This window comes from Bidens hawaiensis, unplaced genomic scaffold (assembly GCF_021521415.1).
Source record: "Bidens hawaiensis isolate Kalapana, Puna unplaced genomic scaffold, B.hawaiensis_p1.1 tig00067283_1, whole genome shotgun sequence".
Taxonomy (NCBI): Eukaryota; Viridiplantae; Streptophyta; class Magnoliopsida; order Asterales; family Asteraceae; genus Bidens; species Bidens hawaiensis.
In genome coordinates, this window is record NW_027501925.1 from 28,843 (window position 1) to 49,250 (window position 20,408).

The following is a 20,408-nucleotide window of genomic DNA, read 5'->3' on the forward strand; positions in this document are numbered from 1 at the left end:
CCATTCGAATGTCATTCATTTGAACACTTGTATTCGAATACCAGTTTTTCATTCTAATACACCCACTGTTGGGTATTTCTACCTTTATTATCATTATCACTACATATTTTAACATCCATTTTCATATTTTAGTGTTCTTCTATCTTTTAAACATGCTCCTTTATGTTCTAGACCAAGATCTAGCTTACTTATCAATAAAGTTTACACATTTATTGATTTAAAACCCGTTTAAGCTAGATCTAGGTTTTCTACATGAACCGTTCTTACACACGAGTTCATTAAGTCCACTTTTAACATTAAGTTTATATTTTTATGGTATAAAAATACATGATTTGTCTTTGTACCAAGTCTTAGGGAAGACCGTTCTTAAAAGCAAAACCTTTATATGTAAAACGCACCTCTTTGACGTATGTTAAGCTACGGGTTATCTTTTCGTATAGCTTATGGACTCGTTCTCGCTTGCTAAGCTAGAGATCTATTAATATCTAAGTTTGGTTCCTGGATAATAGATCTCGGCCGTAAGGTTGAGAGTGTTTGTATGTGTTTTGAGTATGTAAGGAGGCTTATGGATAAAAATGAGAGATGTTAAGGTTTTAGGGAGATTTAAGGAGTATTTATACTCTCTTAAGCCCATGGACCTAAGCCTCATCTTTATCCCTTATTTCATCTTTCATTAATCAAGCTCACACTCTATTATATTATTTAACTTAATTAAATATTAACACATTTTTTAAACAAACACATTTCCTATTATTTATTATCAAAAGTAGGATGTTACTAAAGAGTTTATGTATTTTGAATCCTTTAAATTCTCTAAATGAATTCCTGTAATATAATAATGTAATGGCTACGGACGGGTGAATAGTTTGTTATTATGTAGCAATTTGTAAGGAATTAACGATCATTATTTTTTGTTTATGAAATTCATTTTCTACTTTGGGTGTTTGCTAAGAGAATGAGGTGATTATCCCTTTGTGGATCTTAGATGACTTAGTTTCATATCGATGCAAACATCATACATTTAATTGATAATTTTAACATTTGGTAAAATTTTAAAATCAAGAAAAGTGGCATCTAATGGAACAAAAATCAAGAAATCTATTTCTTTAGTCTAATGTTATTGAATATGCAAATTGACATAGCTTAAGATTCAACATTGATAAACATGGGCATCAAAGTTGAGATATGACACTAATAGTGCAATCTTAAATAAATATGATGGCTTAAATAATATAAATAGGTTACAAAACAAATTATTTTAGTTGTAAGAGAGCATTTTGGGTATTTAGATATTGATCTCTATAACTATTGTTTGCATCACTATAACTATTGTTGGCAATAAACCAGCAGAAATGCATTTATATTTCCTATAAAAAGTAGTATTTATATCGAAACAAAAGACAAACTAGCAAGGTACGTTGCTACCCTTTTTTGAATTGTATTCTTAAATTTTAATCTATTTTTTGCATTACACGATTCAAGAACTTATTTGCATTTAAAACTATTTTGGTATGCATAAACCAAATTTTAATATTTTGAAAGTGTTTTTTTTAAATATTTTAATATTTAAAATATTTTTTTCTACCGGTGTATCAATCACACTTTGGTATATGTTACCACTGTTTTATAGAAAAACTGAAGCCTATTTATTTTTATCATTCCATGACCAAATATCATCACAATCTTAATGCCATATAGGATAAATATGAGAGTTGTTGATCCATGACCTTTTTTGTTAGAAAAAGTTTTCTACTTTGGCGTCCTTAATTAAAGGCTAGTACTAGTGGACAGTAAAATCAAAGCACATGCCGAAGTTTATATTAAAATAACTCGACAATTACAGGCCAAATAAAAATATTTCGGCATTTAATGTAATAGCTTAAGAAGAATTGTATCAACACTATATGACGAAGTTTGGTGTGTGATCTCTTATGCCTAAAATTTGCTTTAATAATGGGAAGAGCACCTTGTTGTGACAAGGAAGGCTTAAGGAGAGGGAGATGGACTGCCGAAGAAGATGAGAGATTGATCAAATACATTCATGCAAATGGTGAAGGTTCTTGGAGGTCGTTACCAAAAAATGCAGGTACTTTAATGTTATGGCCATATGATCTAGGATCTATGAATATAACATGTAAACTACTTAGCTTTTCTATTCAAAAAGGGCTAGCACTTAGTGAAGCAACTTGTTTTCCGTTTGTCTTACATTTCGTTATAAGCACTACTTCTTCACGAATTAAAATTTAATGAAAAAAAAAAGTTTAACTCATAATATATTATCAAATAACAATGGAAAACGACATTAACGGTAGTCTCTTGGTGAAACCTATGGGAAAAAGCGGTGATGATAAAGAATTGACAAACGGATCACCGATTGTATCTAGTGTCCGATAGTCGTGACAATACATCTCTCTTACAAATTGGTATCATTATTACGTTAATATTTCTGTTTTTATAAAGTCTATTGCGGGTATATAATTACTTGACTTTTGGAAGGACTTTTAAGGTGCGGAAAGAGTTGCAGACTAAGATGGATTAATTACCTTAGAGGGGATTTGAAAAGAGGCAATATCACCAAAGAAGAAGAAGAAATCATTGTCAAGTTACACGAATGCTTGGGCAACAGGTTTGTGTTTGTTCACCCTCTTTCCTTGGTTAAAGATAATCAAAAATTTGAGGGACATGATGTGCATAGAGCATCTAAGGTTCTGCACACTTGGATAAAATATAACAATTCACATAAGACAATCTACGACGCTCACAAACAAACTGTCGAGACGTATGTGCGGCCATCCTGCACACGTTGGAGATTTGTCTATTACAGCCTACAACAATGCTTCGCTCGAAGATGTTGATGAGCAAAATCTATTAAACACTGGCTGAGTCAAAATTTTGTAAACATGTTAATAGTTTATATATATATATATATATATATATATATATATATATATATATATATATATACTAGTTTGATCCTCCCGTGTTACGGAAGTTTATTTAAAGTTTTGTTTTTAATTGTTTTGCTATTTTATGATAATTATTTTATTTTTTAACGTAGTTTTGTTTTAATTTAATAATACATATAAACGAACAAACATAAACGAACACGAGCATGTTGATTTTTTTAAATGTACAAGCATGAATACAAATATTTGTCTAATGAAAAAAGAAGCGTTGATGTAGTTGACGATGGTGGGTAGTATTGGAAGTTAACTGACGACGGAGATGATAGACCAGCAACGAAGAACATGTAAAGTAGATAAATTAAATTAGGGTTTGATAATGAAAGTGTTTATCAATAAAGGAGATTTTATAACTCATTTGAGGACTATTAGAGCTTGGTAAGACACATAATCCGTGAAAATTATTCTTTGATAATTAAAGGGTTATTTCACAAATAAATGAGATGTTATAACCCGTTTAAGGGTTATCCGGGTATGGTGAGACCCATGACCCGTGAAAATTATTGTTTGTTTATGAAATAGTGTTACAAATAAATAAGATGTTATAACTCATTTAAAGACTATCCGGGTTTGGTGAGACCCATACCAGCGAATTCGGGTCAAATGAATAAGAAGCCTCCATTTATAAATCAAGCAATCTGGTGACTCTAGAGAATGGGGGGGACGACACTTAGGATTTTATGGTAGGCAATTATATAGATAGTTAGATATATACGTATGCATATATATACATAAAATTTAAATTATGATAAAATATATTATAAAATATACGTATGTGTATATATATAGTTGCTAATCATGTGAATATCTAGTGATGTTTGTGGAGAAAATGGAAGAGCAAAGTAATCTTTTCGAAAGATAAAATTTTGTTATTTGAAGAGGCACGTGAGTTTACTTTTATACTTTTATGTAAATTATAATTTACAATAAAAAGGAATAGTGTATATGTTTATTTGAGAAATTTAGGGAGATAAATGGAGTGAGAATGATGTGTTATTTTTATAAAATGGAGTTGTTATTTATAGCGTAAGTGGTAAGGTTTGTAATTAAAAAAAATCCATTTTTTTGGGCGGCCGTTCGCGCCCCCATCCACGGCAAGGGGGTAGTGGTGTGCCCGGCGGCAACATCGTCCACGCCCAGCCTGCCGCGCCCCACTACCCTTAGTCTTAGGTGACGGTCTTCTGGGTGTTTAACCTCGGGATGGTCATGGTCTAATCTAATGTGGTTATCACTTTCCTGGTGAGTTAAATAAATGAAAATTATTTTCTAATATTTGAGAAGCATGAAATATCTTATTTTCATTCTGCAGTAAATAATACGTTACTTTTTTGTCCACCTAAACATAATATATTAACCTTAAGTTTTAAGGGAGACTAGAACCCACTTTCATATAATTGTATATGTTATTTGTGAATCACTTAAACAAGAAGACCACAAGAACCATAAAGCTATATATACATTACTTTATACGTCTAAATTATGCGTATACTGTTACACGATTGAATAAAAACTTTCATCCATTCAGATTTAATGATCTAGAAGCATGTGAGGATAAACCACCCTAAGCATATATGAATTTAATGTAAATTTGACTATTCCGGACTTAAGTGGGTAACTTCATGTTAACATTTCTCTCTAAGGATTAACTTTTTACTGTTTTCTGTTATCATTTCTATGTAACTGTAACTACAGCAATGCAAAATTAAACTTTTATAATAATTTAAGTTAGCCAGAGGCCCAGAAACCACTATTTATTTATTTATTCTTTTTTTTAATCAATAAATCTTGACCAGGTTTCATGGTGATAATATAAAATCAGCTGTGGTAATTTTATAATTGTATAATGAAGGGTCCCAATAACTACTGTACATTATTTTCTGGCTTTAAATTCGGTGGCTTAAAGCCCACATGTATGGTCCTCAGACGTAGGCATGTACTGTGTACTAGATGATCTTGTTATAGAGTTGAAAATCAAGGATCAAGTAGATGGACCATAAGTTTAGATACGCTTCATGGTATACGAAAGTAACTGCACCTGTTCAACATGAATGTGTGTCACTTATACTAGTGGCGGACTAAGAAATTTGTTTTACAGTGGTCGAAGTACAGGCAGTCAAGTTTCATATATACATCTAGCTGTGGACCCAAAAACATGTTATATATATATATATATATATATATATATATATATATATATATATATATATATATTTACATGTGTATAAACTTTTTTGCTCTGTTCGGGTCGAGGGGGGGTTCAGATAGGGCCACATATAACCAAATTTCAATATAAATACATACCTAGATTACATCCAGTTTGAAGAACCAAAGGCAGCATGACCCCAATCTGTAGCGCAAAAGCGTACCGATTTACGCATATGATTAAATATAAAGAAGTATAAAAAAACATAATCTAGACGTCTCTAACAATCACGTTTCGTGTGTGTTTTCAGCTAAATGTATTTTAAAACTCTACGTGTGTGTATGATAAAAATGTTTATATTTATAAAAGCACCCCTTTATTTATAATAAAATATATATTTTGCATATATAACAATATTTAAAATGAAACAGGAAAATATATATATATATATATATATATATATATATATATATATATATATATATATAGTCAATAAATAAGGATACTTCATACTTAAAGTATAGTAACACAATAACAAATATAAAATGTTATAATATTAGCCTTAATTACAACAATATTATTGAAGTAATATTTGAACAAAGAAACAAGAGGATAAAAGGAAAAGATGAGAATGTGTACTGGGGATGATATTTCATTTACATTGTAGTATTATTTATACTACGTAAATGTGAAATTGCCGACAAACTCAAATTATTATATCTTTACTTGGAGTGTTCATGTGACCATAATTTAGACAATTGTGAAAAAGGTGTCATACAACTTGCACAATTCGTCGGTGGATTCATAACACTCCCCCTTGGATGACACATTTTCAAAACTTCGGGGTCTTAAAGTACTGCCTCATTAAAAACCTTGCTAAAGGAAAACCCAATGGGAAAAAACTTTAGCTAAGGGAAAAAGAGTGCAGTATATAGCTCCCCCTCAAATTGCAGGTCGTTACATTGTTCGTACATGGCGCATGCCAATATCATGAACATGTTTCCTGAATGTTGCTGTGGGAAGTGCTTTTGTGAAAAGATCAGCTGAGTTGTTGCTGGACTGGACATATCTCATTTCAACCTGATTGTCTTTAATATGGTCTCGAGTATACTCAAAGTATCTTGGTGGTATATGCTTTGTTCTGTCACTTTTGATATATCCTTCCTTCATTTGCGAGACACAAGCTGCATTATCTTCATAGATAGGAGTTGGAATTCGATCTTTCTCTAGTCCACAAGAAATCAATATGTGTCGTGACATAGATCTTAACCATACACATTCTCTTGAAGTTTCATGCAATGCAATGACTTCAGCATGATTTGAAGATGTTGCAATGAGTGTTTGTTTCTGAGAACGCCATGAAATCGCAGTTCCTCCATTCTTAAATACGTATCCAGTTTGAGATTTTGCTTTATGGGGATCAGATAAATAACCTGCATCTGCATAACCAACTAACCCTTCTTTTGAATCGTTAGGATAAAATAAACCTAAATCAACAGTTCCTTTTAAATACCGAAAAATATGTTTAATGCCATTCCAATGTCTTTTAGTAGGGGATGAACTGAATATGGCCAATAAATTAACTGCAAAAGAAATGTCAGGTCTTGTACAGTTAGTAAGATACATAAGTGCTCCAATTGCACTGAGGTATGGTACTTCGGGACCAAGAATCTCTTCATTATCTTCGCAATGACGAAATGGATCATTGTCAACATTGAGTGATCTAACAACCATCGGTGTGCTTAAAGGATTTGCTTTGTCCATATTGAAATGTTTTAAGAGTTTCTCAGTATAAGTTGACTGATGCACAAGTATCCCATTATGCATATGCTCAATTTGTAAACTAAGACAATATTTGGTTTTTCCAAGATCTTTCATTTCGAATTCTTTCTTTAAAAGAGCAATTGCGTCATTAATTTCTTTTTGTGTCCCAATTAAATTTAGATCGTCAACATACACAGCTATGATCACATATCCTGATGTTGTCTTCTTGATGAAGACACATGGACAAATAAGATTATTTGTGTATCCTTTGCTTATCAAATAATCACTCAAACGATTGTACCACATCCTTCCAGATTGTTTCAGTCCATACAAGGATCTTTGTAATTTGATGGAATACATTTCCTTAGGCTTTGAGCTTATTGCATCGGGGAGTTTAAATCCTTCGGGAATTTTCATATAGATGTCACTATCTAGTGATCCATACAAGTAAGCTGTGACAACATCAATAAGGCGCATCTCTAAATTTTTAGAGACTGCTAAGCTGATTAAATATCTAAACGTAATAGCATCCATGACAGGAGAATACGTTTCTTCATAGTCAATTCCTGGCCTCTGGGAAAAACCATGAGCTACAAGTCTTGCTTTATATCTTGTAACTTCATTTTTCTCATTTCGTTTTCTCACAAAAACCCATTTATATCCTACAGGTTTCATTGAATTTGGTGTAATGACAATAGGTCCAAAAACCTTTCGATTGTTTAGTGAGTTTAATTCAGCTTGCATAACATCTTTCCATTTGTTCCAATCTTGTAGATTTTTACAATCATCTACAGATTTTGGTTCAGGGTCATCATTTTCTTCCATGATATCGCTTGCCACAGAATAAGAAAATATATCATCAATATTTTCCATTTCATCTCGATCCCACATTATATGTGATTTACCATAGTTTATTGACAATTCTTTATTGGAATCATTTATTTCTTCCTGAGGAAATTTTATATCATTTATTCTTTCCTGAGGGAAGGTTTTGTCAATCATTCCTTCCTTAGGGTCAGTATCTCTCTCAGAACCCTTTCTTTTTCGAGGATTTTTATCCTTTGAACCGATTGGCCTTCCACGTTTTAAACGTTTTTGAGATTCATGAGGTGCATTATTATGGTTTTGCTTGCTTGGAATCTCAACTCGAGCTGGAGCATTAGCTGCTGGTATATGAGATTTAGTAACCCTGTTTATATCAGTAAATGCATCAGGTAACTGATTTGCAATTTCTTGTAGATGTATTATTTTTTGAACCTCTGTCTCACTTTGTTTTGATCTTGGGTCTAGGTGTAACAATGATGGCACACACCATGATATATCTCTTTCTTGCTTTTTCATTTCTCCCCCTAATGTCGGGAACATTGTCTCGTTAAAATGACAATCAGCAAAACGTGTTGTAAATACATCACCTGTTAAAGGTTCAAGGTATCTTATGATGGAAGATGTTTCATATCCAACATATATTCTCAACCTTCTTTGGGGACCCATTTTTGTGCGTTGTGGTGGTGCAATAGGAACATACACAGCACAACCAAAAATTCTAAGATGAGAGATATTTGGCTCATTTCCAGAAACAAGTTGTGTGGGAGAGTATTTATGATTTGCACTTGGTCTCACGCGGATTAATGATCCAGCATGCATGATTGCATGACCCCAAATAGAAACAGGGAGTTTTGTCCTCATTATTAATGGTCTAGCTATTAGCTGTAGACGTTTGATCAACGACTCGGCTAAGCCATTTTGTGTGTGTACATGAGCAACAGGGTGTTCTACAACAATCCCCACAGACATGCAATAATCATCAAAAGCATGTGATGTAAATTCTCCCGAATTATCAAGCCTTACTCTTTTAATGGTATAATCCGGAAAATGTGCACGTAATTTGATAATTTGAGCAAGAAATTTTGCAAAAGCATCATTACGAGTCGATAATAAAGAGATATTAGACCATCTGCTGGATGCGTCTATTAAGACCATGAAGTATCTAAATGGTCCACATGGTGGATGAATTGGTCCACATATGTCACCTTGAATTCTTTCAAGAAACATTGGTGTTTCTTTATCGACTTTTAATGGCGAAGGCCTTGTAATTAATTTTCCAAGAGAACAAGATGTACATTGAGGCATTTTATCTATTTTGTGGATCTTTTGACCTTTCAGTGGATGCCCATGTGTATTTTCAATGATCCTTTTCATCATTGTGGATCCTGGATGGCCTAATCTGTCATGCATAAGTTTATGATACCAGAATCGCAACAATTTTCTTTGACTGCCATATGTGCTTGAGGCACATTTATATATGTATAATGCAAACCAGAATGGAGCATTGGCAATTTTTCCAATATTTGATCTTTGCTTATGATATGCAAATATTTTTCATTACTAACAGTCCTTGACTGAGTATCATATCCATTATGATGTATGTTTCTGAAACTCAACAAATTTCTTGTTGATTTTGGGGAAAATAAAGCATTTTCTATTTTGAGCTTTGTACCATTTGGTAATGCTAAATTAGCTTTCCCCACTCCTTCTATCAAGTTTGTAGGACCTGATATTGTATTGATGATCTCTTTTGTTGGTTTCGGTTTATAAAAATATTTTTTAGATCTATGTATAGTATGCGTGGCTCCACTATCCGCTATACATATATCTTCTTCATTTGTTTGATCTTGTGCTCCGGTGATTTTCATTTTAAATCTTGAAAAATATTAAGAAAAAAAATAAGTGTATAACGAAGACATATGATATTTTAATAAGAACTTTATTTAATTGAAACACAAGTAGTACATGAAAGAGAAACTACATAATTAAAGATAATGAGAACACACTTAATAATTGCATCTAATTATAGCAGTCAAGCAACTTTGTTTCGAAGTTCCACCCCAAAGTCTTCAACGCTCAGCTCAGCATTGATATTATTAAAGTTATCAACATGGTTCACTTCTTTCTCTTTTCCTTTTAGAGAGGCTTGGTACAGTTCACACAGATGTGGAGCTGTGCGACAAGCCTTTGCCCAGTGGTTTGTACTTCCACATCTAAAACATAAAGTGCCATTGTTTTAGGACCTACCAGCTTCATTCCATTTATATTGGTGGTTGGAATTGGTATTGTGTGGAACATGATAATTATTGGCTCTCTGGTTACGACCACGACCACGGCCACGACCACGACCGTAAGAGTTATTGTTCCATTTGAATGGATGCGTACGATCATTAAAATGCCTTTTGTCAAAATGACCACGTCCACGTCCACGTCCACGGCCTCGTCCTCGACTTTGTTCCCATTTATGGTCAGAATTTTTATGAGAACTTTTGTGAGCAACATGTGCTTCTGGTATTGCTAATGAACCCGTGGGACGAGATTGATGATTTTCATCAATAATTCATTATTTTTCTCTGCTACAAGGAGTAATGCATTTAGATCAGAGTATCTCCTAAAATTCTGCAAACGATAATGTGTTTGCAAGTTTATATTTGATGCATGAAACGTGGAGAAAGTTTTCTCTAACTTTTCTTCCTCTGTTACGGGATACCCACAAAATTCTAGCTTTGAACAAATTCGGTATAAAGCAGAGGTGTAATCATTTACCCTCTTAAAATCTTGGAACCTAAGACTGTTCCATTCATCTCTAGAAGTAGGAAGTAAAACTTCCTTTAGATGACCGAATCTGCTTTTCAAATCTTCCCATATCATATATGGGTTATCATAATTAAAATACTCATGCTGTAGTAATTCATCAATATGTTTATGGATGAAAACATCAGCTCTTGCTTTATCCTGGTCAGAGCAATCATTGTGTTCTTGGATTGTGTCTAACACATCCATAGATTTTAAATGTCTTTTGACATTTGCTGTCCAAGACATATAATTTTCTCCAGAAATGTTGAGTGCAGGGAATTCGAGTTTTGCTATATTTGACATTTTGTTGCTAAACATAATAGAGCAAATAATAAGATAAATATTAGAATCCATATATATCAATCAACAATGAGATACAATACATTGGTAGAGCTATAAACATTTAAAAGAAAAAGAAAATGCCGAAATCTTCAGATGGGAGATTAAAAATTAGAATGAGAAGTAGTATAAGCATTATAGTGACCAACATTAAAACCGGGTGAATCATTTTGAGAATTTTATCTTGGATAAATTTAATAAGAAGAATGTTTGTTGTAAATGAAATGGGGTTAATGATTGGTTATTTATAGTGAAAATTTATAACCTTTTACAACGGTTATATTACCGTTTATAACGGTAACATTACCGTTTGTGTGTGTGTATATATATAATATATAATATTAATTATTTTAATGTAAGATAATAAATAAGATATTAAATACAGTTTATTTTATAAAATATATATAATTAGTATGCACAAAATAAGAATAGAATTGTTAGTGTAAATAAATCTAACTTCTAAAATAGTTATCAAATTTTAATAACAATGTTTATACACATTATTGCTATTACTCAGTATATTAGTTAGTATATGTATATGCATAGATATATATCTAATGTACATAATTAAAGAAGTGTTTATGATGCTTATGTAGATACCCTTGTGTCTATTACCTTTCTTGGTTAGAATATAAGCGGCTCGTGCTGATAACGTGTTATAATATTAGCCTTAATTACAACAATATAATTGAAGTAATATTTGAACAAAGAAACAAGAGGATAAAAGGAAAAGATGAGAATGTGTACTGGGGATGATATTTCATTTACATTGTAGTATTATTTATACTACGTAAATGTGAAATTGCCGACAAACTCAAATTATTATATCTTTACTTGGAGTGTTCATGTGACCATAATTTAGACAATTGTGAAAAAGGTGTCATACAACTTGCACAATTCGTCGGTGGATTCATAACAAAAAAAAATATATACAATAGTCAATAAATAAGGATACTTCATACGTAAAAGTTAACGTTAGCTACCATAATTAAATATACAAAGTTTATGTATTTATTTGAATATCCTCTAAGTTGAAGTGGTGAATGTGTAGTCGACTTATTTTCAATTCAATTGATATAAAATAAATAGTCAAGAGAGAGAAACTATAGGTCATCTTCTCCGTTTTTATTTCTGAGGATGCCGCCGTGATCATTAATTATTGCCGGATTTTTTTCTGTAGCTCGTTCTTTCTTCTTCTTTTTTAGTATTTTACAGGGGTCGGTGTTGAAATTTCACATGGGTCGGCCCAAACTTTACCGTGTATATAACACTAAAAATAAAAATTTCACATGGGTCGGCCAACCCCTGTGGCTAAGCCATAGGTCCGCCTCTGGCAGTGACTATAAATTTAGTGTGATTTTTGGCACGTGGTGCCACGTTTGTAAATGGGTAATTTTGATTTTATTGTTGTAATAGTTTTGTAGTATCATCACATCATACACACACAAACACACACACACAAATGAACCTAATTATTTAATTAACGTGCTAATTGTTAGATAAATAGAGTAATTATGTAATTACATCATAAAGTAATTACATAATTACTCTACTTGATTCTCACAATTAGCACGTTATTTTCATCTGTACGTCAACTTTCCCTACACACACACACACACACACACATATATACACTATATATAATACACCAAACAAGGGTAAATTAAGACACCCACATTTAAGTAATTTACAACACTTAAATCATGAGGTATATGTGTTGGGTAAACTTGTCTTTTAAACACAATTCATTTAAGTTACAAGTTTAGTTCCTCATCTTTAACCATATTATGTTTTTAATTTAACTTGTAAACTAACTTTCCACCCATGATTTTTAAACGACTATAGCCTTTTCATACGTTAATATATTTATAAACAAATTGCACCATAAAAACGAGCATTTTGTTCTCTTTAATTTGGATATGATATTGTTGTAAATTTTTTCATTTTAAATAAATTAATATGTTAGGTAGGGGTGTTTAGTGTCGGTTTTGATGGTTTTTAAGTTAAACTTGTGAGTCCAACCGTTAATACCGATTTTTTGTCGTCCAAAACCAAACTCAACCATTGAAAGTTGAAACCGAATCGTTACCAACGGCTTGGTTCCAGTTTGGTTTCACAGTTTAAACTTTAATAATAAATTTAGTTTAAAAATATAAATAATTTAAATGTACCATCAATTTTAACTAAAAACCAATATAATATGATACTTGAGATGATCATAATTAAAAAAATAATAATTTTAGCCACATAAATGGTAAATATTAATGGAAGATCTAGGACGTGAAATAATAATACCAAAGATTACAAAAGGAACCATATTGCAATTAGGTTAATTTGAAGTTGTGTAGTCAAGTTATTTTTAATAAAAAGATTATGTTCAATTAAATTTTAACTATATCTAATATATATTATAAAACATATCTAATAATTAGTAATAAAAAGGATTAAATTGCATTCAACATTTACAGTCTAGTCTGGTTTCATATGGTCGGTTGCCGATATAAACCGCAAACCAACTGTTTACTACGTTTTGAAAATTTTGAAACCGACCAACAAACCGAAAGTAAAAAAAGAAAAAGAAAAAATAAGTCAAACCAATAACCGATTTAAACGATTTCAAGGTTTTAACCGAACCATAAACACTTATATTTGTACGTGATTAACAGGTTCAAACACCCGCTGCATTGCGCGGGCACCTGTCTAGTATATATATAAAGCATGAGTGAGGGACCTCTTAATTTTTAAGAGATACAAAACTTGTTGCTTTTAGTACAAACTATAATGCATAATATTAAGACATTTTAGGAGCAATTTTGTATTTTAGCAAAATCATGTTACGGTTGATTTTTAATTTATTCAAAAATAATTACAAGTTTGGTCCTTTAATTTTAATCACATTTTGTTCATTTATATAATAGTTACATATATACCCCTTATTTTAAACCAACTACCCCGACGAAGTTTAAACGTTTATAACTTTTTCACACGCTAATATTTTTTTAAAACATTAAATCATAAAAACGAGTATTTTACTCTCTTTAATTTGAGTATGATATTTCTATACTTTTTTCATTTTAAAAACTTAACGTGTTACGTGATTATCATTAAAGACCGACAAATGAATCGGACGGGTTCGGCCGTTCGGGTCATGGGTCTAAAGGTTAAGGTTGGAATGGGTCGATACAAAAGTTAATTTGTTTGGGTCGGGATGGATTTGGGATAAAAAGGGTCAAGTTATAATGAATTTCGGGTTAGAACAATGTCAAGCGGAACAAGTTATGAGTCAAGACGAATTCAATGTAGTGTTACGTGTGCACCAACACCTGACTGTGCACGTACAGTCGTTGTGTGACGTGCTTACTAGCACTGGTTAAGATTCCAATGCCGAAATACGAGCATACTATCGCGTGGGTTATGCGCATACTATTGTGAAGTCATGCACATATATAAACGGTAACACCAGTTACGCATCTGATGTCATGTTTGCGTGCATAACCCGCCACATCACGCGGGCACGCAACTAGTGTATAACATAATAATATTAACCCAACACACCACGAAGACAAAGACATGTCGCCCCTACCCCTATCGCCCCTCTTATCGCCCGGGGAGGAGGGGGGTTCGTGTCCAATGTACCCTATTTGTTGCCAACTACACTTGGCCTTAGGTGAGTCTTGATGCCTTGTCATTGATTTTGTAATATAAGCACATTACGTCATAAAAATCTAATGGGGTTATCTTTCAAATATGGGATTATTGAAGGAAAATATATTAAAAGTTGAAATTAGTTGGGATTAATCTCGGCTAATACATATTAGAATTATCAAAAACCCTATTTTAAATTATCACAATGATAGATATATACCCATATATATATTTCTGTCTAAACTCATATATAATCTTATCTATTATAGACTGAATTAAGTATCTATAAAAGCATAAATTAGTATCAACAATCATATATGTTTGTCCCCTTAATTTGATGGATAAAATACTTATTTATTTCATAGATGGTCAGTGATCGCTAGCCATTTACCTGAACGAACAGATAACGAGATCAAGAATTACTGGAACTCTCATCTAAGCCGTAAAACATACATGTTTATGAGAGGTAAAAACAACTCAACACTAACCTCAGTGGACATAACAAATATGGTTCAAACATCCCGAAGAATTGGTCGAGTTAGCCGTTGCTTCGCTAAAAAGTATAACAAGAATAAGAGAACTGGAAGTAACTCTATTTCTGTGAAGGAAAATGACACTCTACCTAGGGGCCCTGAGTTGATTTTCGAAGAAGAGCGAGAAATTAGAAAATCTGGATCAGATGAAGTTGGGTACCAAGATGAAGACTCAATTAATATTAGCAAGTTTTTAGTAAGTGAGGCGATGGACTCAGACCCTTTGTCGAGCCTTAATGATGAGGAACAAACAGAAAATATTATAATAGATACAAGTGTCCAATGTGCTCAAAATAATTTGGCAGAAGACAGAAACTTTATCTTGAATTCACCAATATCATTAGGGTTTGGTTCTTATGGAGATGACATGGAGTTTGGGTTTGAGGAAGTTGGAGATGATTTAATGGTTTGGTTGTGGGGAGATAATGATCTAGCGCTTAATCACTATTAGGGTATTGTGGTTCACTTTAACTTTTCAGTATTGTTATATCGTTCTAAATTAAATCTATAGAAAGAAGTAGTTGTGAATCGATTTTCATAAATGATCGCCTATAGAATATAAATTCGATTATGTTTTGTTGTATATGAGAGTTGTACATCACATAACATCTTTTCATCTTTAGCTAACTTTGTTGATAGGTTTACCGGAAGACATTAACAATATTTTATATTGAATATGTACCAAAACATTGTCGTCTCATTAAGTGGATGCGCAGAAAACTGTTCCACCTACTTAATTTACTAACTTACCGATTCGTTTTAACAAGATAACATGGCATTGTTTGCACAACATGGCATGGACTTATTGCATGTTTTTTTCTAAATGAGAGACGTGCTAGCCAAAGATGGATTTTTTTTTTTCTAAATATGAAATTTGATATAATGGAAATGGTTTTTAGGAGAAAGAAAAAGTAATAATAGTTTATAGTTGATCCACCATTTGAAAAATGGGATCTCTATTTAGATATATGATTGTCAGTTTTTGTTTGGTGAGTTGGACAGGTAGCTGATGTTTCGCCATTTGAAATGACGGATGTGGTGCATTTTTTTGTGTGATCCACAATTTGAAATGGCGGATGTGACTTTTTCTGATCTGTCATTTTAACTGACGGTTCACGATACCCAAGGTAGTCTACCCCTATCAGTCAAAAATGCCTTTTTGAGAGACATATGCGATTTAAAATAGCAAGTGTCGTCTAAACATCTACCATTTCAAATAGAAAGTGTGAACATGTCAGATTTGATCATTGAATTAACAACTCATAATGTTTTATTTTTCTTTTTGTATTTATTGTATTAATATGTTTTTACTTTTATTTTATTTTTTAAAAAGACTAACAATTAGTATTATTTATAAAAATAATATAATTAACTATTAAAATTAATTCGTATTATTAAAAAGATTAATATTTTTGTACTTTTATTTATTTTACTTTTATTGATTATTAGTAATCAATAATTAATTAATATTATTAAAAAGACTAATAATTAGTATTTTTAATTAACACAAACAAGTATATTAATATTACTTTTAATTAATATATATAATATAAATTGAGTTTTGCCCTTTAAAATGGCAAGTGACGTCTTAACATTAGTCATTTCAGATGACAAGTGTGAACGGTACCCGTACTATCAGATTTGATCTAGCTTTAACGTGGCAGAACTTTATTTTCAAATGACAAGTATGAATAGAACCTGTACTACTAAATCTGACCCATATTTGAAATGACGGATGACGACACTTGCCATTTCAAATGTCAGAACTCAACTTAAAAAGAAAAACCTAACGAAAAATATATGGTTGAACTCAATTAATATTATATTTATTAATTAAAAGTAATAATATATTAATTAATATTAAATAATAATACTAATTATTAGTCTTTAAATAATCCTAATTAATCATGAATAAAAGTAAAATATATAAATATAAAAATAGTTAGTCTTTATATTAATATTAATTAACTTTTAATAATTAATTATATTATTTATAAATAATACTAATTATTTTTCTCTTTTAGAAAGAAAGTAAAAGTAAAAAACGGAAATGATACAATAAATATAAAAAGAAAAATGAAACATTAGGAGTTGTTAAATCAAAGGTTAAATTTAGCGGGTACTATTCACACATGCCATTTGAAATAACGGATATTCAGACGACACTTGTCATTTGAAATGGCAGACGTTTGTCAAAAAGCAGGGTGTACTACTTTGGGAATCGTGAACCTCTAGTCAAACTGACGAATCAGAAAAAAGTGATATCCGTCATTTCAATTGGCGGATCACACCAAAAATGTATCACATCTGCCATTTCAAATGGCGAAACACCAGCTACTTGTCAAACTCACCTGACAGAAACTGACAGCCCCTATATTTAACGAGAGATCCGTCATTTCAAATGACGGATCACCTAGAAACCATTAGCACTCTTTCTCTCACTCCTAGAAATTATTTCCACTACATCAAAATTCTTTCTTTGAAAAACAAATCGCCAAAGATGGCCCAATGTAAAGGTGCACAGAAAACCCGAATTCGGAACCGGACACGAAAAACCCTTCGGAAAAACCAGGGTTGTTAATACCTGAACCTGAACCCGTTCCGATCTTAACTAGATAATACCCGAAATCCGGGTTTGTTGCATACCCGAACCGGGTTTTTTGCATACCCGGATATTAATCTTTGTGCACCTGTGTATGTGTAGCACTTGGCACTGATTGTATGGCTACCCATATAGATGATTTTCCATTCTCCAACGGATTTTTTTGGGTCAATATATAATTGTTTAGAGCAACACATAAAATAAAATAAAAAAAAAAAAAAAACCACTCAAAAATAGCGGTTAATGTCCTTTTTGAATTTCTACACCAAAGTAGTATAAAATGATTGGCATATGGTTTTAGTCACAACTCACAAGTCACCACACTTGAAGAAAATAGTTTCCTCTTTTATTGGCACTGTTTCTAGTTCTACAACTCAATTATCACCAATTTGGGTTCATTTCGAGTTATATCAAATGTCTCCCGGTCTAGGGAAAACTCGTTGCATTCATTGTGGTTCTATGTTGAGGCAGGATTCAATAATGATTTTGAATCAATATGTGAAATCATGTCGAGTGGCTCGAGTCGAAGACTTTTTGAAAAGACAATTGATGCTCATAACCCGCGGGGCTAAATGACGACAATAAACTTCATCGAAAATGATTTAGTGGTTTATTTTATCCGAAAGGACTAGAACTATCTATATGGAAAATAGATTTTTTTAATACCTAAAAACAGGGTATTCAAATACCTGAAAAACGGGTTTTTTTCTATACCCGGAAATAGGGTATTCAAATACCCTGGTATTGAAGACTCTGTTCAATACCCGACCTGAACGTGTACATAGGGTATGGTTTTTCAAGCCAATACCCGAACCCGAACGCGACCCGAGTATTCCTAATACCCTATTTTTCAATACCCGAACCTGGTTCTGTAACACCCAGACCTCGGGCGGATTATACGCCGGGGAGGTACGTTAAAGATTGCTCATAAGCTCATAACATTATTAAAGTGACAATATATTTATTTCATTCCAAATAATAACAAGTACACTGTTGTTACTGGAATATAAATCAGAAAAATGAACACTATCAATTTTTAATAAAACCTAGGGGCAATCTAATTGTCTTTGTCCTTGCACATCATTGTATCAACATGCAACACGTTTAAAATAATAATATTTGTCAACAATTGTAATATTCGTCAATTTTAGGACCCGTAAACCCTACTAGTTTTAAATTATTTATTTATTTATTTATGTAATATTATTATTACCCGGACTATCGTTGTTCGTCATTAATTTATTAATCATTTTAATAATTAATTATTACCCGACACTCGATTTTGATTATGTTTATTAATTGAATCTTTATAACTATTTGATTAGTACGAAAACTACCATAACATTTGTTTTTGCCTCTTCTGTCTCCACACCCAAACATCAAGGACCAAATTGCAAAAAAAATAACCCAACCCTTTTCCCTCCTTTCTCCATTCCCTTCATCACCGTCGACCCCCCCCCCCCCCCTTGTGATTTTGAATCCATAAAATCAGCCGGGAAATACGGAATTGACCATTCTTACGCGTTAATGAGTCAATTACGTGTGCTATCGTCATGCAAATATTGAAATTAACAGCATGTGACAACCAATTCGTCATTATCACGATCCGCGCCTATTGACCATGGTAACCCTATAAATACTCATTGTTTTTTCAATTAAACGAAACTGCACCATCCTCACATCAACGCTAAGCTAAGCCCTAACTCAATTGTGACTCAGAAGCCATGTAATATCAACTTCGATCTCGTGTTCTTGACCCGAACCCACCCTTCGTTTTTCAGTAAATTCAGCCGTGTTCGAGGTAATTGTTGAATGGTTTTGGTTCGTTTTCATGCCCCCTTGAAAACCCCTCTGTCAATTTTGATTAACATAGGGTATAAGACCATCGATTGTTTATTGTTCTTTCTAGGGTTTATGAGGATTTTGGGGATGATTGGAAATTATATATATGTTTTATTGTTTGCAATCTTCTAATTAGATTAAACACTAGCCTAGATGGCCAGTGTGTTTGCTTTAAGACTATGAATCGGCCTGGGGCGCGGGTTCGAGTCCCCCAGGCCCGGTTTTATTATTTTTATTTTATTTTATTTATTTTGTTTTAAAACTTTATTCCTTTAATAATATTTTGTGTATCAATACCATATCTCACTCAGTTAACAAACCGAACCCCGTTAAACCTCCAAAATAAATCATCAATTAACATTTTCGTACATGTATATATTATATATATTTTTTAAATCTATATTTTCTCGATTTAAAAGCTTAATATATTTTTTTAAACTAAGATATATATAAAAAATAGTTCTTACTCGAAATCTTTCAAGACGAGTGTTCGCTTATTAAATGGATGTTTTAATATATAAATAGATACATATAAAACTTTGGATCTTTATTTCATTTATTTATTTTAAAGAAACTTGTAAATGTATAAAAAAATTTGTTACCTTTCCATTACAACTTTATAAGTTAATATAAAATATATTCAACACATTATTGATCCCAATCCTTTATAAACTCATTCTATCGTGCCTAGTTTGTTTCCTTCGATTTGATATTTACTTCATTTATACTTTTAACTTAAGACAACCTGTTGGAATTCACCACATGACCGACCAACTCGCTTAATCCGTCGACTTGTTAACGACACCTATAAATTTCATGTGAGTTTACATATCCCCCTTTTTCATCTTTTATATTTTGGGGGTGGCATGTATACCTTATTTAAATTACTCATTTTTATTTAATTATCTATTCATAACACAATTCAATATATGTTTATGTGTGATTATTGCATGCTC

At 32.1% G+C, this 20,408-nt stretch overlaps 1 protein-coding gene across 1 annotated transcript; it reads left to right on the plus strand.

Moving 5' to 3' along the window:
* The first annotated feature begins 1,941 nt into the window (after nucleotides 1-1,941).
* Nucleotides 1,942-15,549, plus strand: LOC143604899 (transcription factor MYB12-like). Its single transcript, XM_077081234.1, has 3 exons — nucleotides 1,942-2,086; nucleotides 2,497-2,626; nucleotides 14,841-15,549. The coding sequence occupies exons 1-3, from the start codon at nucleotides 1,954-1,956 to the stop codon at nucleotides 15,457-15,459; spliced, it is 882 nt and encodes a 293-aa protein (XP_076937349.1). The 5' UTR covers nucleotides 1,942-1,953; the 3' UTR covers nucleotides 15,460-15,549.
* The last annotated feature ends 4,859 nt before the right edge of the window (nucleotides 15,550-20,408 follow it).

Excerpts from the sequence above, each read along its gene's own strand:
- LOC143604899 (XM_077081234.1), top strand. The coding sequence starts at position 1,954 with ATGGGAAGAGCACCTTGTTGTGACAAGGAAGGCTTAAGGAGAGGGAGA. Across the intron at positions 2,087-2,496 it reads GTCGTTACCAAAAAATGCAG|GACTTTTAAGGTGCGGAAAG; the intron begins GTACTTTAATGT and ends GACTTTTGGAAG. Across the intron at positions 2,627-14,840 it reads CACGAATGCTTGGGCAACAG|ATGGTCAGTGATCGCTAGCC; the intron begins GTTTGTGTTTGT and ends TTTATTTCATAG.